The sequence below is a fragment of the Pholcus phalangioides genome, unplaced genomic scaffold, assembly GCF_987345545.1.
Source record: "Pholcus phalangioides strain wild (caught in Gottingen) unplaced genomic scaffold, Ppha-v1.0 ptg000040l_1, whole genome shotgun sequence".
In the NCBI taxonomy this organism is placed as follows: domain Eukaryota; kingdom Metazoa; phylum Arthropoda; class Arachnida; order Araneae; family Pholcidae; genus Pholcus; species Pholcus phalangioides.
This window is the reverse complement of record NW_028301626.1, coordinates 4,973,853-4,997,708: the sequence shown is the minus strand read 5'-3', so window position 1 is coordinate 4,997,708 and position 23,856 is coordinate 4,973,853. Positions and strand designations below refer to the sequence as shown.

The following is a 23,856-nucleotide window of genomic DNA, read 5'->3' as shown; positions in this document are numbered from 1 at the left end:
TTTGATCGTTTCCATTTACAGTAAAACATACCGTGTGAGTCATAAGTATGATGACGGTATTTTTTGGAATTAAATATGAAAACCACAATTAGAAGCGTTTCAAAACACAATTGGGGAACTACTCAGCATGTGCCTGTGAGATTATTTTGCCGTGTATAGCGCAACCCCAGCACGTACAGTCGAATTCCGTTATAACGAACTCCAGGAGAAATAACTTCGTTACAGCGAAATTTCGTTATAAAGGAATTCCAGGTATTTGCTCTGTTCCTATGTAAACTTATCTATGGGATTAGAAAAGTGTTGGTTAAAACGAGATTTTTCGCTATTTCGGTATTCGTTAAAACGGGATTCAACTGTATTTTCATTAAAAAGTGGGAAAAATGTCTCATAAGTTGCAAGAGAAATCAAAAAGAAATAGTTTTACAAATTTATTATAAATTTGAAATAAAGCGCGCATCAACATCGAGTACATAGAAATACTACCACTAAACTATTACTGTGTAACGCTTGTTATGTGTTTATGCGTAGTGCTGGCATCAATTTTTCTAACTATAAGTGGAGTGCAATTATTGAATTATTACACTTGAAATACTGCATCAATCTCAAACGCACGGCCCATGAACGTGCCCCGGAAAGCAGCGTGTCTCGAGGCGTTCGGCACTAAAGAATGAGTGCACCAAACAAATCAGATTCGACAATAACTTCTATGCATGGTTCCCAGGCTGAGATCTTTTGCGGGGGCCCCTTTATGATGAATTTATAGCGTGAAAAAACAAAAAATGATGAGAATCATCACCCGGGGCTATGGTCCCGGGCCCATGATGCTATGGTCATCATGTTCATATTCTTTGATTGTCGAATTGAAATAATAATCATCATCATGCATTTTTTGAGCCCAGATTCGGAGTTACCATTGTGCGCTATTTACATTGTACAGAGCGTACTGTAAGCGCTGATCCGGCTTTTATCTCAACAACCGTTCGTTATGGTTTACTGCAAATTCACCGACCAACAATTCATCGACGGAAAATTCAACGACAACAGTCCGACACGAGTTAGTGAGACAGGAATGACCGAGTGAGTCAATAAAGGATACAGTAGTGAGTTTGTAGCAACCTACTCAGGGAGTAATAGAGTGAGCGACCTATAGTTAGTGAGTAGGCGACAAGGTGATCGAGTGCATAACAGAGTGAGCGACTAGGTGATCGAGTGCATAACAGAGTGAGCGACTAGGTGTTGATGATAAAATGAGTGACCTAGGAAGTAAGTAGTGAGTAAGTGATCTAGAGAGTAAATGAGCCAACTATATATCAGAGTAATCGAGCGGCATTGTGAGTGGGTGACCTGGTGGGCATGAGTGATTGATTTGACGTAGTGAGAGTGACAGAGGGAGCGACCCAGTGAGTGAATGAGTGATAGAATGAGCTTCCTAGTGATTGACTGAGTGACCTGGTGGGTAGGTGGAGAACAGGGCGGTTTCGCTATATAAAATACTATATTTTCACTCTCGAAACTGGTACGGAGCGATTCCTCAACACATTTTGATCATCTCTTTTACACTGAAGTGCCAAAACTCATGGGATACCTCTTAATATTGCTGCACTTCGTCGGGTAAAATGAGGTCCCACACGATATTAAGGAGGTATCCCATGACTTTTGGCACCTCAGTTTAAATTAGAACCATACTCCTACAACGAACGGTTGACGAGATAAAAACAAAATTAGGACTTACGGGACACCCTGTATACATTACAATGTCATAGACCCTATGCATCCTGTATAATTGTTCATTATTGGTGCCCGTTGCACTTAGATTTTCATTCAATTTTAGGTAATCTTCGACACCTCGATAAATTCTGGATTTGCCAGAGATGCCCGGTGCTTACGTTGCTTCTCGCGACAGGGCCTGGATGTCTCGCGGTTTCTCCAGTTGCCATACCTCCATCACGTCAAAAATAGAGTGAAATACCTTGGCTAAGTACATTTGCTATGCGTTCTACAAAGAGTGATAGTAGTCATGGTGTTATAAAGACTCGCCTTTGCCTCTGAATAAGCCAGGCTTTCTCTTCGTGCTCGAAGCTCGGGACGCCCCTGTAATCGTGAACCTGTTCCATGACGGACGCCACTTTCTCGACGACCTCTCCAGCCGTTGTCTGTTCGTCTATGGCCACCGGGACACCGTTCGGATTGCGGTACGACGTCACGTGGACTCTGATCATACTCGACGCGTGATTCGGATTATGGTATTGGCCGCTTGACAAGTGAGCCTGAAAGTTGAAAGTAAAAAGAAACAAGAATGAACAAACAAATTCGTACACGAAACATCGATAATCTTAAAGTTTACACAATCGTAAAACGGTCTTTAAGATCGTGACTTGACACTCGTCACGAAAACCGAAAGAATCTGCGCCCGAATGAACTGGCAACGTCCCGGATGGGAATAGCGCCATCATTTCCGTTAACCTGAATAGCTTCAGCTGTTGGAATTACAGATTTGATGTGCCTGTCATGTTCGGACAGATGTTGTTCGAGGCCAAACACGTCGAGAGGAAATGGTTAACAACATGAATAATACCGCAACCTGAATATCCAGCGAGCTTTTCGAAAATCTTAATAACAGAATGAAATCATACGCAGTCACCGTATAAATTACCATTGAATAATTGGGGCAGCTGTGCAGAGCCGTCCCAAGGCAATCATGAGCCCAAGGGCAGCATGATGAAATTCCCCAGCTTGGCTTGGCCTCAACGCACCGTACTTACCTTTCGATAAACCATAGCTCCAAATATCACTTACAGGGGGAAGGGGAGAACCCCCCGTATGTAATTTAGGCCTCCGAACTGGACAGTCGGTTAATACAGCCCAACTCCAAGGTCTAATGACTCGGCATCTACCTCTCTGAAGCTTCGGAAAACGAGGATTCGAATCCAGTTAGGACCCTCTGAGGAGATAAAAAGCGGAACAGTTCGCACAAACATGGCGGATAAGTCAGTCTGGGTTTCCAAGAGAGCTCTAGTACTACCTATAGACAGGGCTGTCTTAGGAGTATCATGGCTTCACGATGAAATGATTTTTCTAATGTCGCCTATCCGACCAAACATGCCTGGATGCCAATTCAGATAGAAATTTCTAAATTCCGAACTGATATATCATTATCATGAGCCCCTCGCTGCATTTTAGGTGCACGGGTGAGCCCATGAACCCCTCAGAGAGCTGATAAGTGCCAAGCTATCAAGATATTTACCATTATTTATGAAGTTTTACGATATAGATTCACAAATAGACTCAAAGATAAATTTAACAAATAGATAGGGTCTAGCACCTGGACATGGAGGGGCCCAGCAGACGGGAAGGGAGCAAAAAAAAATATGATCCAAAGGAGGCTATGGATGAAAAAAGGCCAAAAACTTAGGGAGCCCTTTGAAAACCTTCTTTCAATATGTCATCATACTGCAAAAGTTCTCTAGAACATTACCAGAGCCATTTCCTGCTGTTATTCATCACCATTTTCCGCGGAACCCATAGCGATTATTCAAGGAACCCTAAGGTTACACAAGTGATTCAAGTTTTTTCGTAAAAGGCACATTTTAAATCATTTAAAACGTGAACTCCTAACATTACCTTTTCGGCTTTTGTTTTCCTGCCTCCTGTTCGCTTGACCTAAAAAATACATAGAATAAATACTCATGTTATAATTATGAAGTGTATTGTTAAAAAAAAAACAAATCATCAACATAATGCTAGGTGTTTCCCGTACTAGAATCCATGTCCAACATGCCTTCATCCAATTCACGCCGCACAAATTAAGTTAATAAATGTTTCGTAAGTTACGTTAATTATTGGTGATAAAAATGCAAGGTAGGCAGGGCCGGACTGGTGCAGGTGCGAAGGGGGAACCGCCCTAGGCCGATAAATTTTAAGGGCCGCAAAACGGATAAAAATACTTATATTTCATTGAGTTACATTGACTTCTTAACAAAGCGATAGCTTAAAATTCTGCCGAAGGCAGAAGACCTCCAATGTGTAGAATTTTGATAACCTCCTCACAAACCCAGGGTCTGTATCTCATAAGTTCAGTCCCTGGGCAAATATTATTTTTCAGGGACCCCCATCATACACGGTATTCTGGGTGCAGATGCGGGGGGAAAGACCCGTGCGAAGACGGGATGCAGAAGACTGCTAATTTCGGTGCCCTGATGCCAAAATGCCCATGCGAGAAAAAGCCCTGCCCGTGCACGTGGGTCTGGTAGCCGGAGTGCTGAACAAGAAAGAGCGCCGAATTCTCACTCTAACGACGTGCTGCTCTATCTAAATCTACACAGGGGGTGACAAAATGCACGCTTGCCACAGCTGAAAAAGTATTTAGTTTAAACTCCGGGCAGATAATTCGTCATCTGGCCCTGACTGCCCTTACATTGTGATGCTACGGATATCGTACACATAGTACCCACATTTTACAGCAAAGTCCTTACCACAGACATCGGAATTTCAGCCTCCCCTCAAAGATCGGGAAAAATCATTTCCGAGGGTCGCAAAGTTGTTTCCGCATCGGGCCGCAAAATACTTAAGCCTGTCCCTGAATGTAGAATTGATGTACTCACGTGTTTCTTGGAGGAATGTTGAGCTTGAAGGCGAGCTTGAGCAAGAAGATTCTTTGGAACCTGTAAAAGAAAAAAAAAAAGAGCACGTGATGCTCGTGCATTCTTGACGGGCCGACATGATCATGTATAAACTGAAACCGACGTTCAGCCATCGAATGAATGAAACCCAAATAGACTTGCCATTCCAAGAAAGTGCCCGTATTTAATGAGCAACTGGGTCACTTTCGACGACAGAGCCGCCACGGTCACCTCGGTGGCCAAGTCACTGGATTTGTGGTGGCTCTTCTTTAGCCTCGGCGGTGGGAAAAGATTCGGCGCCATTATCATGGCCACGTTTGCGACGGTCATGCGATTGCGCTCTTCGTTGGCGACGATCTTGCCCAAGAAATAAAGCAGCTCCTACGGGGAACAAGGTTCAGGAATTTATACAAATATTATAAAAACATCGTGGCTTCATATATATATACACCACAAACAGGTGGTTATATCAGCCTACCTCAAGTAACTCTCTGTGAACGTCCGGCAAGGCCAAGACTAGTAAGTTCAGGGCTGCAATTTGATCTTGTTGGACGGGTATATCTGTCAAAAAAAATGCGTCATTATTGTCACTTGTTACAATGGTATACATATTCATGAATAGACTGTGTTCAAGACTGCACCATGATTTCAAACAAGTTATCACACACATTCATTATAAAGTTCAGGGGGGGGGGGGGATTTATATATTCACTACCTGCCGATAACTGTCCGCGCATGTGTGTGTGTGTGTGTTTTGCATATTCTGTAAAAAGAAAGTAAAACTGCTCAGCACTATGGACGGAGGCTTTGTTTCCTGGTTCCCCGTCACACAGTGGAGGCGTTGTGTATATATATATTTTGTATATATTGTGTATTTAGATCATTCCAATCTTCCACCTCAACATGCCAACTTCATCTTCTTACTTGTCCCACAAGTCTTTTCCTCACTTCTTCTGAAATCTCAAGCTGCGGTCTCCAGCCCTTATGTGCCACTGGGCGCACGTGCAATTTTTCTCCCTGGTCATTGGGTTCAGCTATCTATTTTTAGTCAAATGGCTTGTACGTCACATCGACTTGATAGCGTCTTCATAGGGAGAACGACGCGAGTGATTTGATACTTGCGAGCAAGGGGGACACTACTATAAATATTTGATAATTTTTCCGACACAACTAACTTCTAACGGAAGTTGCTTTGCATCAGTCCGGGGTTTTGAGCGGTTCTATCTATCTCGATACGTATATCAACAGCAAGTAATTTTGATCTTAGGCGTTTTCTGCTGGTACGACCACGGGTCACTATTTTCTGCCTATACTTTGATGTCGGGAGCCAAGTAAATTACCATTCTGGATAGTTATGTCATTCTTACACACTACGGAGATGACAAATTGTCAATACAATGTGTGCCATAGAATTACAGCAGCTAATAATACATACCTTTGGTGGTGCGCTCAAAGTCCGATCCTAACCCAATTCGACCATCAGCAAGGACAAAAGTCTACGAACATCATCCAGTTTAGCAGGTCTATTACTCCTGAAAAGCCAATAAGTTCGGAGCACCTAGGACGCGATGGTCTAAACTTCCTCCTAAGTTATCTCACGATAACGACTACTCGGTTGGATCCATATCGTAATTCAAATTCGAGCCTCAAAAATCGTTTCTCACCCACGTCCTGGTCTCCACCAATTCGAGCAGTTGAAATGAGAAATGAAATCCAACTCAAACATACCCGAATCGAGCAGTTCGATTCGACTCGACTCTACTCATTACTAATACAGCTGCTCAATTAAGTTGAGAGAAGAACTCTAGTCTGGGCCATGAAAATACTTTCTCACCAGTGTTCTAGTTTCAGCCCAGTCAAGCAGTCGAGGAATGTATTGTGAAGATGAATGAGAGAAATCCAGCCAACATGCCCTCAATTCTCTTCAACTTCTCTCTCTGAACGTCGGGTCCAGATTCCTCAAACAACTGCTGGATTAGGGTTACAAGCAGGACGCTCATCGAGGTAAGAGATTCTTTCTTCACCCAAATGCTGGCCACAACCCAATCAAGCAGTTGAGGAATGTTTTGAGACGAGGACTGGAATGAAGCTCAACATTGACGAGCTGCGCAACTTAATTAGCTTTAACTTTGCGTGAGTAACAATACTTCCATTGGATCTCTCATCTCGGTTCCTCACATAACGGCATGAATAAGTTGAGAGCACAATCGTGACACAGAAACAGTTTCTTACCCTTGTACTGGTCTCGATTTCCCTATACGTTAGAAGTTCTTACGAATAATAACGTGGGAGTACGTGTGTACTGGTCTCGACTGAACCGAGCACTTGAGGAATATAATTGAACGAGGAATGAAGTGTGCAACTCAACATTGACAAGCTGATCAGTTCAAGTTCGTTTCAACTCTGCATGAGTGATGGAACTGCTGCTAAAACCTCTCCTCCCGATTCTTCAAAGAACTGCTCGATCAGGTTGAGCGCAGAGCTCTAATCGTGCCAAATATCGTTTCTGGCTCGGTCTCAACGGAATCGAGCAGTTTGTGGAATGCATTTAGACGAGGATTGAAATCCAGAACAAGGACACCAGAACAACTTAAATAGGGCAATCCATGTCCTATTTAAGCAGCTCAACTTTGCAGTAAACTCAGCAACTGAATAATAGAACTGCTAAAATTGGAAGCATCGATCTCAAACTTTCCTTCCTAGCCGTCCAATGGCGGTTCGATTAGGTTGAAGGAATGACTGTATTCATGTCCCAAAAGTCTTTCCTAACTCGGGTCTTAGTTTAATTGAGCGGTTGTGGAATGTATTCGGACGAAGATTGAATTCTACGTTTACACATACGAATTCAGTTATTACTGCTTCAAATTGAACTGATATACGAATTGAGCTTCTGAACTCAGATCGGTTGATCTGGACTTCGATTCAATCACATCGTCGTCATCCAACACCCCATGTAGAAGGCTTCCGCACGAAGCTTGTGACGTCACTGAAGAGAAGGCCATCTCCCCTATAGCCTGCTATATATCCCCTGGAGATATAGCAGGCCGACGCATGTGCTATATTTATTTTTTTTTTTTGTAGTATATCCAATGGTTATAAGTGAGATAGACTTCGGTGACGTCCCAAGTTTCATGCAAAAGCCTTCTTCATATAGGTGGTGTTGCGTCATCCCACAACTGTTCGTGTCAGTTAAGATCAAGACACTAGGTGTGCCACAAGAGCAATTACACAACAAAGTCTTCGTATCACTACATACCAACAGCTTTCTAATTGAGTACGGTATGGTGCATTTCCATCTTGGAGAAAACAACCGTCACTTATACGCACGATTGTGAGTGTAGGATAAAAGATGATTGTGTCTAGAATTTTGATGTATTCGCTCTCCCCTACCGCTCTCCCCATGATGATACGAAAAACAACGAAATTGTCCAAAACCGTATCAGCAAAATACTTAAGGCAAACTTAAGAGCACATCTCCGAGACCACGGACATTAACTTACTTGGCACTTGTAAGAAAGTATCCATATGACAATTGGTGAGAAGTGGCTCTTGCAGATGGCGTACCAGCTGCTTCAGTAGGACAGCTACGTCGTGAACGGAAGATTGTCTTATTGCACTTTCGACCTGGCCTGGTGAGGCGACGTAACTTCGTTCGATCTCACTTTTGAGTGCCTAAATAAACATTATATTTTGAAAGATAATTTAAAAAAAACTAATCCAAGTAAGTTGTATTACACAAAAATTAACATCATAAGCTCGGTTAAGGAACAGAATAGTGCTTAAATTAAGTAATTACAACAGCAAATGCATCATTGCCCTCAACCATAATGAATCAAGTACTTGATGTGCTGATATGATTTGAGTAATCAATGCACAGTATTGTTGAAACGATAACAATGCTGATCGCCATCTAGTGACGTATTTAGTCAATGAATGGTTTTTATTCATTTTTTTCAATTTTAGTTTATGATATTGTTTTATTACTTCAAAGATAGTTTTTAAAAACCCAAAACTAAAACATACCACAATCAGCATAAACTGTATAAGTTCACATACATATAATATATGTACAGGGTGATTATAAAAAAAACTATCCCGACATATGGGCCCCTAACTATCATACCATTCACAGAAACTGAATGAAATTTTGGCATAAGGTATTTTGATGTATGCTCTCAAGAATGATATGGAAAACAACATTGTCACTCTAACAGTTACGGTTACAGTGAGAAAATTTCGAAAATATCAAATGGCAACACTAAGTTTTTTGTATTGGAATGTGATCTCCATTGTGAAAAACCCTAAATAGCGTTCGAACGGCAACTGTAGCATGAAAATCACCGGCGGTAGATAGGCTAAAAGTGAGGACAACCAATAAGGACAGAGAAGCAGCATAAAATAAAGCATTTTATTGTGTTTTTCCACATGACCTTGTGGAGGACTAATCAGGTTGGGATCTCAGCCGAAGAAACGGTGTGACGAATGAAACGAACATTAATGCTCTGGTGCACGGCAAAGTCCTTTTTACTTGCCTAGCTCCGGGGATTTTCGTGCTACAGGTGCCATTCCAACGCTATTTAGTGTTTTTCAGTATGGAGATCGCATTCCAATACAAAAAACTTGGTGTTGCCATTTGATATTTTCTCACTGTAACCGTAACTGTTAGAGTGACACTGTTGTTTTCCATATCACTCTTGAGCGCATACCTCAAAATACCCTATGCCAAAATTTCATTCAGTTTCAGTGAATGGTATGATAGTTAGGGGCCCATATGTCGGGATAGTTTTTTTATAATCACCCCGTATATAGATTGTGAAGATATATATAAATGAAAAAAAGTTTTTATATGAAATATCTAAAAGTGTGTATGTGCCATTACCTGTAACATTACAATAAGCTTGCACGATGGTAACTGCAAGTTTGCAGCAGGAGAATATCAAGCACGCGAATATGGCCAACAAGAGGTGACGGGCGAATTCTACGATTTAATTCCCTTCGCGGGAATCAACGATCCATCAATACGAATTACAATTGCCTGGATTCCAAGCGAAGATGAATTTCGGGAAGAAAACACATTCCTCTGTGTGTGCAGACATTTCCTTCCCTTATATTTAAGCTGATCGGGACTGCGCTGTAGTCAGCCTCCTGCGTCCTGAATCCAGGCACTTAATACTTTGTGTGATTAGCGGAAAGGTTCATCGTTTCATTGTACGTCGCCATCTGGAGGCCAATCTTGTTTCGAGCTGGTACTGAGTTAGGAGGCTGCCAACAGTTGTTGTAGAGAAATCAGAAAGTGAGCTAGGAGGTTTGCAAGCATGTAAGTGATCGACGGATGACCAGATCACGGAACAAACAGAAGAGTCACCAAGAGAGAAGAAACAGTTTAGTGAGCGACAAAAAGAGTGACCCAGAGAATGTACAAGCATGTGCATGACCAAAAAAGTGACCTTAAGAGTGTGAAATCAGGTCAGATCTAAAGATTCACCTAGACGGCATTTGAGCGACCAATAAAGTGACTTAGAAATAGAGGCGTACCTACGCGGGGTGTCCTAAGCGAACTTAATATCCTTCTGAACTTACTACCCCCAGAAGGATGAACCCTTTCCCTTCAGTGGTAAGTTCGGAAGGCAGCAGATTTGTGGATGAAGTGGTCAAGAAATATAGACTGAAATGGGAGAAGGGTGGAGAAATTTGAATAGCCCGTACACGGCAAAACTATATAGAACTGTCTCTGATTTTAGGTGAGGTTTCATATTGTCTAAATACATCAAGTTTTGTTTCCCCTGGTCCAGGAATAGATGAGTCGCACGCACGCATACACACACACGCACACGGAAAGTAGGGAATCAATAATATTTCTGCATTACAGGGCGTTGTAGCCAAGGTCGATAAGATACTCGCCTTACGTACCAAAGGAAGTTTTGAGGTGTCGCGAGTTCGATGCCCGGTTCGCCCTTGTCAGAAACAATTCGTGACGCAGGGGTGCAACAGAAACGGTGACATGACCACAGAAAAAGAGTCCTATATCAAGGGGTTAGCACACCAACCTCTCGGTGAGTATGATAAAAACTTTGGTGAGTAGTTTTATTTGATGAGATAGAGACTCACTAAGAAGAGGTTTCCAAAAATCCGACCCCTAAAAGCGTCATGGGGGGCGGGGGGGGGGGTTCAAGGGTTACATAGAGAAATCACACCAAGCAAAAACTGCTAAAGCTATATTTATGAAATTTATTCAGTAGTTTTATTTTATGATCTAAAGACTCACTAAGGAATGACTTTCGAAATTTCAATATCTGAGGGGGTCACGAGATGATTCAAAGGTTATATGGGACAATCATGGCCGAGCCGAAACCGCTGAAGCTATAAATATAAAAATTAGTCAGTATTATATTTAGATACTTCTCACTAAGATGGGGAATTCTGAAAATTTAACTCCCAAGGGGGGTCATGAGGCATTCAAATGCCATATGGGAGGAATCATCGCGAAGTAATTTTGAGATTACCAAATCCCGGCAGACATGAAAATCATGGTTGTGACACTATCATCATTAAATGTCCGCCAAAACTGCTTGAATATATTTGTTCGCAATTAGAAAGTTCGTAAGTCGAGAAGTGGCCGTATTTTGAGAATAACATGAATGAAAATATCTCTCTAAATTCATTTTAAAGGACCGTAATTACCTCTATTTTCTGCATCGACCCAGCAAGTCTCATCAGTCCTTCCTCTTCTAGTCCATGGTCATGAAGGTGATGAAAGACCTGAAAGTTGGAAATAGATTATATACAAGTACACTCGTGTGCAAAATTAAGAGAATTATCACATTACTCCGCCTGGCAGTCGAGTGGTTAGGAAACTAGTTTCTCACTGTGCGGGTCTGGGTTCGAATCCCGGTTCGGGCATGGATGTTTACTAACACTAACAAATTCCCTGGACGGATCATGCTGATCCTTTGGGAAAAGGGGGGATCACGTTATTTCATTATTTATTTATTATTATGTCGGATTTCTGAAAAACTAGTGGACAGATTTTAATGAAATTTGGTACGAATACAAAGTTGTAACAGAGAAAGAGATGCACCATACAAAAGTCACAGTACGCACGCATGATTGTCAGTAAAGCTCATCATTGTAGGAATGTCCGAAATCCAGGTTGCGAGATCGAACCGAAAATGAGTCTAATAATGGGGTATGGTCCCCTCTATATGGTCGACAGCGCGACGGCATACTGGACACGAGGCAGTTGAGGAGTCCCTTTGGCAATCGGTCTACCACCGTGAAGGTTGCTGTCACGATCCCGGGTTCGAACCCAAGAGAGGATGTATATAAGATACGTTCATGGAAGAGTTGCCGAATTTTGCCCAAGAATATTAAGACGACACCAACGAATAAGGCAAATACACGAAAATACAAAAATCCTCCTCCTATGTGTCTTCTTAATAAGATATTTTCCCTGACGAACTTGAGGCGACCACCCATAGACAGCACCTTCATTTCTAATCCATCTCATTAATGACAGTAAATTGCAATATAGTGATATGGCCAGAGTTAGTGTTTGATGAAGTGGTAGTAGTTCGAGGATCCCCCAGGCTGCAAGTAAACTTTTTGCTACCCATCTCTGGAGCTCCAGCCTCCGTTTTGGTGGTCGAGTGGCCATACATAGTGACGGACTCGCATCGCCCTGGTTCGAACTATACCGTTGCCACAGTTGTGGGCAGCTAAACATGGTTTCCTGTAGTTCCCAATATAGAGGTACGAATGAGAGCCGATATCTCCGTTGGAAAGTCTCGCTACGGAGAGCCACAGACCTACAACTATTCAATTATTACACTTCACAAACTCATAGTTAGAAAAATTTACGGCAAATGGCAACACTACACATAAAAAGCATTGCACAGAAACAGACTTCACTTTAGGTTCGCAACACATACGTGCACAGCTTCCAGCATGTTCCAGGTCTTCGAATAGTGCTAGAATCTCATCATTGAGACAGAGCAGCGGCCATCCTCAGGTTAGGAGGGGGAAGTTCCTGCGAATTAAGTTTGGATCGTGAGAAACAGCTCAAGAATCCTCGGATGCAAGTGGAATTCAACGACCCGTCTTGCAAGCCCCCCGCGACCCATAGGTTAAGAACCCCTGCCATAGACGGTATTCGTGATCCGAGGAAAGTGGTTGTAGCCCCGTTATTATAGACAACTTGTTCAATTTCTCAATTCCACTTACCCATTGGTATATCAGTGGCAGCTTGAGGCCTGGACAGCGCCGCCTATCAAGATCCAATAACTGTGCTAGTGGAGTGCCGAGCACCACATTCTCTGTATAATAAAAAGCATAGCATACAAACAACCATATAAAAGGTGATACACAATATGAATTGGCTTTCGGAAGTCGGATTATACCGTATATATGAGAGATTGCACCGAATGGACCAATCCCAAATTCGCATTTCGCGGTCAACATGCGATATGAATACAACGCTACACACATATAAAAGGCAATCTGGATCTTTCATTACCTTTGCCTTTTTTCCGTTTTCGCTTCCGACTTCGACTAGGAACCAAACCATGACTGTCCAATAGGGCGGCGACTTCGATTACGGCCAAGGAACGAACCAGCGTCCGGTCCTCTTCGTTCAAGTCATTTACTGGTATATGGTCCTTCCAAGCTGTCTCAGACTGGTGAGAGTTTTCCTGTAAACACAAAACGATGATATTCATTATGGTGTTTATAACCGTGCTATTATGGATAAATACTCCGCTTAATTGGATATCAACGATTCCAGTACACAATATCCGATTTATTGGGGGTGACAATTCAATTGCCATTTCACAATTTTGTATATTCAAAAACGATGAAGGGTAAATATTAATGAAGCTTCTCGAACAAATCCGACATAAAAAAAAATGAAGTGAATATTATATTTACTTACACAATGATCACATATCTAAGATTTTTACTTTTCATCAAGAAAGTTAGCGCCCTCTAACGGCCCAACAGAAAACAAGAATAAAGTAATTAAATTAGGGCAGTACCTATGCTCAATTTCTTTCGTTCTTTTTATCTTTACTTGGTGGCATATTTTCCATTAACTCCAAATGTTTCAATTCAATAACAACATTACGTGTTGTTTTACGTAGTGGTTGATGTGTATAAATAGTTAACGTGTAAAACGTAATACAGCCGACGCCGCTTATTAAAATCACGGATAACGTTATCATTCGGGTACTGTTATCACTTTTCCAAAGAACGGAACGACTAATATCATAACATGGGAAAAAAAATTCCTTTGTCGAGACGTGTCGATAATGTTATCAATTTCTATTTTTCCGATAGATGTTTTTTTTTTCATTTTTTTGCGCATTCTGAAGCATAAGTAAGGTTTGACTAAAACTTAATTTTTTTCCCCCTGTAAGTTATAGTTATCAGGCTGCAGTATTGTGAAGGAGGCTAAGAACGTGTTTTCTCCTCCCTTCCTTGTTCACAAACATTTCTGTACTTAATGTCGTAATCGGGCCGTAGTGTTCGTTGCGATCCGTAAACGTGTGGAACTGCTTCTGCAATGACCTTCCTATGTGACGAAGTACGTACGTATAACGGGGAAAAAGAAGTTCCTGATCAGTTTCTTTCAGTGTTCCCTCACATACTTTGAAAAAGTGTTTGATCAGGTGGGGTGGATAGATTTAATGGGCTGGGGAGGGTGTTGCTATTTTTCCAACAGATACCCTTTACGTTAGAGGTTCCATAAGGAATATTAACGTGGGTATCTGTATGGTATTTCAAGTTTCTTTCAGTTGACCAGATTCAAATTTCCTTTCCCCGAGAGACTTTCTCAAGGGATTTATGAAAGACATTGTACATCGAGAAAAATGTCATAATCAAGGTGATCTGCGCGAATATAGCGTTGTTCTAGTTAGTGATGTTTAAAAGTGCCACGGATCGCTTGAGTGATGTGCGCCGCAAGGGTTAATAAACAGAAATATTGAACTATGAAAACAAATGCTAAGTAAATGGTAATCGCCATCGTAATTCTAAAACCAATATTGAAACACTGAAACGAAAACTTGTGATACGATTATGAATCGATGCAAAATAAAAATGTATCAGCAATTTTCAAGTAAAGACGCGATATTCAGAAGCTGGACGAGAAACACTAAGCAAGGATGACGTCTCTCACTCTCCGCTACCACACCAAGGTTTTCAACAGCTGGCTGCTGCGAAGATGAATTTTTGGAAAGACAGAAAATTCAACTGCCTTTTGGCGGGGAATCGAACGCACGTCCTTTCACTTTCCGGATAAACGCTCTAGACTACGAACAAGGCAACGAATTTCTCAATCTCGAGCATTTTTCTCGCACCACGGTCATTTTTCAGCACACCAGGGCTAATTAGACCGGGACCTACAATTTATTGCTGATTCCGAACGGTAGCTTTTTTATACAGTGGTTAGTGCGATAACCCCTCGATGTGGGACTCCCTGCGGTAGCAATCTTTTTTCTGGTTCTGTCGGAATTTCTGTTGTACCCCTGTGTCGGGGAAGTTTCTGACGAGGACGAACCCGGTATCGAACTCACGACACCTCTAAACATCCTATGGTACTTTAGGCGAGTATCTTATCGGACTGGGCTGCCGCGCCCAATCTCTCAATCTTTTCTTGGAGCTCGTGTGCACTGAACGGGACGGTCGAACCTGACTCAGGCCAAGCTCACAACTGCTGACGCTGCCAATAGATGGCGACTTATGCAAGGATGACGTTACTCTCCGCTACCACACGAAGGTTTTTAACAACTGGCTGTTGCAAAGATAAATTTTTGGAAAGAGAGAAAATTCAACTGCCTTCGCGGGGAATCGAACCTGAGGTTGGCCTGAGTCAGGCCTGACCGCCCTTGTACGGTCCCGTTCAGTGCACACGAGCTTCAAGGAAAGATTCGTTTCCTTTGTAGTCTAGTGCGTTCACCCGAAAAGTGAAAGGACGTGGGTTCGATTCGCACCTTCTAGAGATAGGCCGTCGCACGCTTCTTGTGACATCAGTAAGTAGTCCATTTTCCCTCAGAATATTCAGGGAAAAAAATTCCTTGCTCGCGCCAGTATCATCGTTGTGAGGAAAACAAATGATCGGGCTCAAAATTGGCGATTTCTATGCCTAACATCCAATCACTATGCGGTATTTGTGAGCCAATGAGGAAGATTCTACGCCAAAATAAGAAGAAACGAAATAGGATGTTGTGTTTCAAAATGTGGCAAACTTACTAGGTAGTCTGAATGACGTTTATGGCAAACATTGCAGAGGCCTTCTTTCTGTAGGAGGTGTTGGTTCCATTCCCCGCAAAGGCAGTTGAATTTTCTGTTTTCCGAAAAGTTCATCTTCACAACAGACAGTATGTTGTCGCGAGAATCTTAAAAATATGAATGGCAACGCTAACGAGCCACGTAATCATATACTCATTGAATAGAGTAATGAAAATAGCCAAACTTTCTGTACTCGGAAACCACTAGCATAACCCTAAAACTAACCCGACTGAATAATCAGCCCAATAAAAGAAAGCGATATATTTTAAGCCGACTTTTATAACAATCAAAATTACGATTATTACAGTCAAAAGCTGCGGATTATCAGGAATTTAAAAAAAAAAAAACGTTATACAGGGTGGGCAAAAAGTCCGTGTAGAAAGTTTAAAAATTCATAAAAACCGGAAAAATGACCGAAATAAAAAACGGTTTGCAGGGTTAGCATCACTAGGACACGGGAAGTTTTTAAGAAAGTAAAAAAACCTCAAAAACAGCCGATAGGTGGCACTGACGTACACAAGTCAAAGAAAAGATACGCAAATAACGAACAGAATGCCTCCAAATCGGTTATTACAGCGCGGTATGTGTTCCACATGACCATCACCACAGGGGATAACACATTGCAGGCGAGTCACAAATCCAGCAACGGCAGAGTGCAGCAGGTGCACATATAACGGTGAACTGGTTGTGGATTAGGGGAAGCAAGTTCTTATAACAGTCTCATTTGTATATTTCCACCGAATCGCTCGTACCAGCGCTAGCTATCGGCTGTTTTTTTAGTTAATTTTTCAACTGTCTTAAAAAAATTCCCTTGACCTAGCGGTGCTAACCTTGCAAACCGTTTTATATTTCGGTTATTTTTTTCCCGGTTTTTATTAATTTTTAAAGTCTCTGCAGACTTTTGGCTCAAAAAGTTAAAATCCAAGTTTGCTCAAAAGTTGTTAAAACTTGAAAGAAATGCAAATAAGAAACGTTTTCTTTAGCGCTTCAAAGCAACAGTATGAACAAGCACCGAATCACTAAACCCCCGACGCAAAACCAATCAGACCCCACGTCGAAACTGTGCACACATCAAGGCTCCAACCTGCACACAAGCTCAATCCATCAAGCCCAATGCAAACCGGACTCAACAAATAACAAAATCTAATTTATCAAAAACAATCAAAATTAATCTCGAAAAATAATTTTCTTTCCCAAACAAATCGATCAATTAGGAATCGCTCCAGCATGACGGAGGCGAAGCTTAGAACGATGGCGGCCGCGACAAATTGCGGTCTAATCGCCATTATCCTGGGACATTTCGCCGACGATGAAATTGCAAACGGAGCAGGAAAATGTTCCAAACACAATCTAGTAGGAAACGTAATGAAAGTCATAAACGTGGTCGACAGCCACGACAGAAAATAAATGAAATAAATTCAAAATTGATGAATGGTCCTAACGAGTAATTGCTTGTAAATAAAGCTAATGAGATGTGCTGAATACATCTAATAGGGGAAAAAGTCCATTAGTGACGATTGAATTTGATCGAGAGTTGTCTGATGCTAATGAATATTTCTCGGACGTTTCCCACTGAGCTGACCATTGAATCCTTTACATTAAAGTATCCGCCGTTTCTGGTACTTCATCATTAATTTCAGAAAATAAATTTTCAAACACTGGATATAATATTGTCATTATAAAGGGCGGGGAATTACAGGGTGTCCTGCAAGTCCCAATTCAGCCTTTATCTCATCAACCATTCGTCGTAAAAGTATGGTTCCAATTTGAAAAAAAAAATGCTCCAAATGTATTCGGAAATCACCGTGTACCAGTTTTAAGAGTGAAAATGCTGTGAGTCACAAAATAAAAAAAATCTGCATTTTTATACGTCCCCCACCCCCGTTCTCTGACTTCAATTCAGACATTTGTTGCCTCTGTCTCTCCTGATTCTAGCAGAATAATTTTTATGTTTCTAAGTGCAATATCTCCCGAGATATTTGAACTCAAAAAACAGAAAAAAACAGCATAAATGAGGGAAAGGAGTGTCATCTGGAAGGTTTTTTTTCCGTCCTTTCCCTTTTTTCTCTGAAATTTTGAATTCAAATATCTCAGCGAATATTACACTTAAAAACTTGGAAATAATGTTTCTTGGTCTCAGTGGGGAGAGACAGCGGCAACTACTTTCTAATTAAGAGTTAGGGAGTAGGGGCAACGTATAAAAATTAAAAATTTATTCATTTATTTATTCCATTTGAACGGCATTTAATATGATGGGAGACATCATTTTAAGCATTTTTTTCTAATTGAAAACTGTCTTTGGGGCCGTTCAAGTATTACGTAAGCAAATTTTTAGCCATTTTTGTTCTCCCCCCCCCCCCCCCAACAGCAAAATTTCGTCATCAGCTCTTCCTCTCTGAATCCTAACGCATATCGGTGGGATCAGAGACGTACGCGGGGGGTGGGGGATGCATGGGGGGGGGCGGCTCGTGCCCCCGACAAACTATCATACGAACTACATTTTGAACTAAATATTTTAGTTCAAAATATTAAATTTACTAAAAATTTAAAAAAAGTTTTTAATTAAAAAATTTAATTTACTTCCACAATTTATAATTGAAAGCACAGCTGAGTCAAGCGTGAAAACTGAAGCGTGAAGAATACCGCCATACGGAGTGCGCCAAGACAGCCTTTATTAGGGCAACCCGGGATCATTTTTAACTTTTCCCCGCGCCTAATTGGACCCTCTCTAGACAGGGGCGTTCCCGTAACTCTTCTCGTGATCTGCAGACTATAATCGCACGTCATTTGGAATGTTTTCTAGTTGAAAGTATCTTTCTTAAGTCAACGGTTGCAGAAGTAACCGCTGTTCTAAAAATTTGGGACAACCTGAACAGCAAGGCCAAAAACAATGTTGTTGTTTCATCCCATCTCTCACACGGATCCCCTACAATCTCTCCAAGGACAACTCCCAAGGGCTCCTTGAACCCCTGGTTAAGAATCTGTATATTTCAGAAATAGAAAGCCAAAGAAATAATAAAGAAATTATTCAATTTTTAAGAAATTTAAAATTTTAGTCGTTCGAATATATTCAATACAACCTGTATTCATGAAGCCTAAACATGCAAGAAGGCATATCTAGCAATCGATATCTGATATCGATGAAAGCCAAAAATCCTCGCACCTATCAATCATCTGCTGGATGAACCACGTAAACAAATATTTATAGTTACGCTACTTGATATATATAATTGAGCAGCATTTGTTATAGTGGCCCAGATAATAAGAACTCACAGATCCGAACCCATCAGCGCAGAACCAATTAAAACGCCGCCGATATTGCGACACGTTCAGTTAGTTAGTTAGTTAGCGAGGCAGGTAAAAAAAGTCATCGCAGAGGCCTAATTTCGATTCAGTCCACCCACAAGCCGAATTCCACGCCCGACGAATCAAGCGTAATGCCTACATAGAATCACTCACTCTCTCTTTTATTACGAAAGAATCCTTCGCAACCAATTATGATTCTTGAATTTATATTCTCGTACCCTTTTCATACATGTATAGAGAGAGAGTTCATTCGCATCCATTTATACGTGTTTCATAAAAATACAATACATGTGTTACCATTGCATCATCGGTTACCAATTAATCCGGTTACTGGGATGTAATGTTACGAAAATAAATCCGTGAGGCCTAACTTTCGCTGCGAGGCGTTTGTACTGAGAGGCTAACGTGCTATAGATTCATGGCAAGTTTGTAATTTTGCCCTAAATTATGGTTGCTGTTGATTGTAATGACGGCTCGGATGTTTAAAAGTATCGATGGACTTAATGATTCCCTATTCTTTCAATCCACGTAGAACACTTGGAGAGAGATATCCATTTTCGAGTACCGAGTGCTTCGTGGACTTTTAAGGGTACGTAACGGACTAGTTATGAGTAAGCGAAAAATAATCGGCAATGATCGAACATGAAAAAAAAAATACAAAACATCTGTGAGATAAAAAGCGTTCCTACGCATATTTGCTTTCGTAGAGGATACGCAGGTCTCTTACGTATTTCTAGGTGTACGCATACAAAAAGTAGTACGCGCTCATTTTTAGGTAGACCCACGCATCAGTCACGAGAACACACCTATCACTCATTCACTCCTTCTCTGCAGTGAATATATACTACGAAAATAATAATAATAATAATATCAGATTTGTCTCGGGCCCTGCCAGCCCTATCCTTGTGAGGCTCATGCTGCTCGCTCAAACCATTGAGGATAGACGCTTGATTTCGTACTAAGTAGATATTCACCGACAACGCGCAGATTAAAACTCCCTATGATTCAATAATTAGCATCATGATTATTTCATTTAAAGCATGTCATTGTTCTTGTACAGGTTCTTTTTCTTCTCGTGGTAATTATTATCAAAGCTTTTGATTCGTCAATATACCTCCCAATAGTCTGGCAGGGCTCCAACCTCGTCAGCCCCAACAGTGAGTTAACCGGGCACGGCACGCATGTCTCCCTACATCCTGCATTAGACCCTTCTATTATTAATTAATGTGATAAACAAAAAATGGTGAGAATCTTTTCGGACTCACGGGATGGGGGGCCCCGCCAACTCCCTTATGAGGGCCAAGCGGGGACCTCAGTCAAATAAGTGTTCGCCGATAAGATCTGACGCAATGATTTATGACAATAAATATGTACGTTTAGAGGTGGTGACCAAGATCTACCCCTCTTTTATTTTACCTTGGGCAATGGTGTAAAATTATCATCAAGGGTCCCGCGAGAAACTCCGTGTTGGAAACACCCCCCCCCCCCGTTCTTGGGAGACGCAAGTCCCACACATCTTAATGGGTATGCATGCTTACTTCGCGGTCCTAGGGGATACGCCTCTTGCGTATTGCTTAGGCTTAAGCAAACCTCGTTAGCCTGTAGGAAAAATAAAAATTCCAACGCGTTTCTAGGAGTACGCACGCACCACTTATTTCTAGGTTGACCCACACGAATTAGTCACACGCAGAACTACCACTCATTTCTAGGGGGGACGTAAGACTCCTACGCATCTAAAGGGCGGGGTATACCATCAAGACCTCCGCACGAAGCTTGTGACGTCAATGAAGGCCATTTCTCCTACAGCCATTGGATATACTGCGAAAATAAGGTAAAGATGTCACATGCGTCGGTCTGTATTATCCAACGGCAATAGGTGAAATGGTTCACCACACACACACACACACACACATTCCAACATGTACCAATTCGTTAGAAGTTCCGCAGAAGACTTGCGACGAGATGCATGTCTGGTTAAGTTTGTTATGGGCATCTTTTTCTCATCCACCTCGCTAGGCATTTTGCCTGTTGTGGTGTTGTATTTAGTCTCGTGACGAACTTCGTGCGGAGGCCTTGTTCTATAGGTGGTGTTGGGTACGAAGGCTTGATTCGCGTTCCCGGAGAATGCGAGCCTCCTACACTTTTCTAAGGGGGTAAAGCATACCCTGTACGTATGCCAAGAGAAAAAAAAACTACTAAGGTTTTCTAGGAGTGCGTAAGAACCACTCATTTCTCGGTAGACCCACGAATGAATTGATTTCATGTGTGTTTAATATTATCTTTGACACTCGATGTCAAATTTACAAAAACATACGGCCATCAAAAAAATAATAATGATCCTAATGGCGGAATATGTTGCACAGAGCAAAGTCTGCACCCAGGTGCCTGTAAATACGAATACTACTTCACGGATCTAGGAGAAACCCGACGTACATAACACCAAACATGGCCCCCGCTCTGTCCCTTCCGGGATATAAGCGGATTACCTTGCGGCTTGGCCATGCTGGAAGAACTCTTTTTTCCCCCGACTCGCAAGCCCCCACCGGGACCCCGCTGCACTGCAAGCTAAGCTCCCGCAAGCCTGAAGGAGAAACCCGACAGTGCAAGGACCCTATCCGAACACTTCGTTGTCGTGGTCGAATCAATCCTAGAAGACACGTCGAAGATGATACCTGTATTCGTAGCTCTTTTTTTATATTTTATAAATTCAAATTCTTTCAAATTTTAACAACGTTGTCATATTAATTGCTATTATCAAAAATTTTATATTATTATGAAATCAAAGTAAAATAACTTAATCCCACATATGTGTTTATAATGATTTTATAACACGTGTTTATATCAACATTATAATTCTCAGATCAAACGCACTAGATGGCGCTTTCAATTTTTGAACTCGTTCATTCATTTGATCTTATCTTTCTGATTTTCAGTGCAGAACACAGACCTAAGAAGGCCAACGTGAAGTGGCCTCCCCCTCCCCAAAATAGTAGCATATATATTATACAGGGTGTCCTGTGAGTGCTAGCACGGCCTTTTATTTAATCAGCCGCCCATCGTAGAGGTACGATTCCAATTGCTCAACAGGCGTTCAAAAATTAGCCTGTACCAGTTTTGAGAGTGAAAATACAGTGTGTACCAAAATAAAAACATCTAAAGTTTTCATAGTCCCCCCCCTTGTACTCTGACTTCCTATTAGAAACTTGTTGACCTGTGTCTTCTGATGCCAACAAAAGAAATTGCACGTTTCTATGCGCAATATTCACGGAGATATCCGAATTCCAAAAACGGAGGAAAGTGTCGGGAAAAAAACAGCGTTAAATGCGGGTAAAACGATTTTTCGCATTAAAAGCTGTTTTCTCCCAGCTTTCCTCCAGTTTTCGAATTGGAATATGTCTGTGAATTTTGAACATAGAAACATGGAATTTTTTGTTGGCATCAGGAGAGACAGGTCAGTCAGAGCACAGGGGGGCTATAAAAATTTGAATATTTTTTATTTTGGTACACATTGTATCAAAAACCGGTACAAGCCAATTTTCAAACTGTAACACACACTGTAAATTTCTAGGCTGGTCATATTTCGTTCGTAAAAAATATGGGATATCGCCAAAAAAAAAATGTGCCAAGGCAAGTGAAGTTGCTAATTACGGAAGTAAAAAAATTGCCAAGTTACTAGCTACAGCGAAAATAATTGTCAACGGGTGGAATTCACCAACATGGTTCAAACCAGTGTTTCCTAAAGTAAATAATATGCACCCTGGGGACGATGGAAGGGTCCAGAGGGCGGTAGGAGAGTAAGGTTCAATACAGGATCTTGTGGGTTGAGTTGGAGGGCGATGAAAAGAAAAAAAAAATTGGGGAGGGGGGGGGGCGAAACGATAAATTAGAGAAACCACCCCCTTCTTCAGAATTTCTCCTCCCATCGCCCCCAACGCAATCAAACCCTTATGATCCTATTTTATACCCGTATATTCTATCACCCCCCCCCCGGAACATTCCATCGGCCCCCAGGGGGGCGTTAACGCCCACGTTGAGAATCACTGCTTTAAACAATAGTCATAATTTTTGGATTAAACATCGACGCGGATGTTAAAAAAAAGTATTTAAATCACCCGAAAATTGCGACTATAGTTTAAACCAGTGATTCCCAAAGTGGGCGATAACGCCTCCTGGGGGGTGGTAGAAGATACGGGTATAACATAGGATCCTATGGGTTAGATTGCGTTGGGAGGCGATGGGAGAAAAAAGGTTGGGAAACTATGGTTTAAACCATAGTTTCCCAACCTTTTTCGTCCCATCGCCCCCTTCTTCAGAAATTTTTTTCTCCCAGCGCCCCCCAACGCAATCTAACCCATAGAATCCTATGCTATATCCGTAGCTTCTACCGCCCCCCCTGAAACATTCCATCGCCCCCCAGGGTGCGTTAACGCCCACGCTGGGAATCACTGGTTTAAACCATAGCTTCCCAAACCTCTGGTTCCATCGTCCCCTTTTTTAAGAAAACTTTTCTTCTCATCGTCCCCCAATTGAAGTCAACCCATAGGATCCTATACTAGATTCAAAGCTTCTGCCGCTCCCCGGACCATTCCATCGCCCGCAGGGGGCGATACTGCCCACTTTAGGAGAAACAGTGGTTTAAACCATAAAA

General features: G+C 41.7%; 1 protein-coding gene across 2 annotated transcripts in view; it reads right to left on the bottom strand.

The window, feature by feature from the left end:
• The window catches only part of LOC149065304 (rho GTPase-activating protein 18-like), a 234,053-nt gene that overhangs the window by 5,107 nt on the left and 205,090 nt on the right, over positions 1-23,856 (bottom strand). For both annotated transcript variants that reach the window (XM_089254179.1, XM_089254178.1), the window contains exons 8-16: positions 13,132-13,306; positions 12,840-12,931; positions 11,301-11,378; positions 8,120-8,291; positions 5,098-5,180; positions 4,782-5,000; positions 4,602-4,661; positions 3,622-3,660; positions 2,038-2,267 (exon numbers count right to left, since the gene is read on the bottom strand). In XM_089254179.1, coding sequence (XP_089110305.1) covers positions 2,038-2,267; positions 3,622-3,660; positions 4,602-4,661; positions 4,782-5,000; positions 5,098-5,180; positions 8,120-8,291; positions 11,301-11,378; positions 12,840-12,931; positions 13,132-13,306 — 1,148 coding nt within the window. The remainder of the gene's footprint in view (positions 1-2,037; positions 2,268-3,621; positions 3,661-4,601; positions 4,662-4,781; positions 5,001-5,097; positions 5,181-8,119; positions 8,292-11,300; positions 11,379-12,839; positions 12,932-13,131; positions 13,307-23,856) is intronic.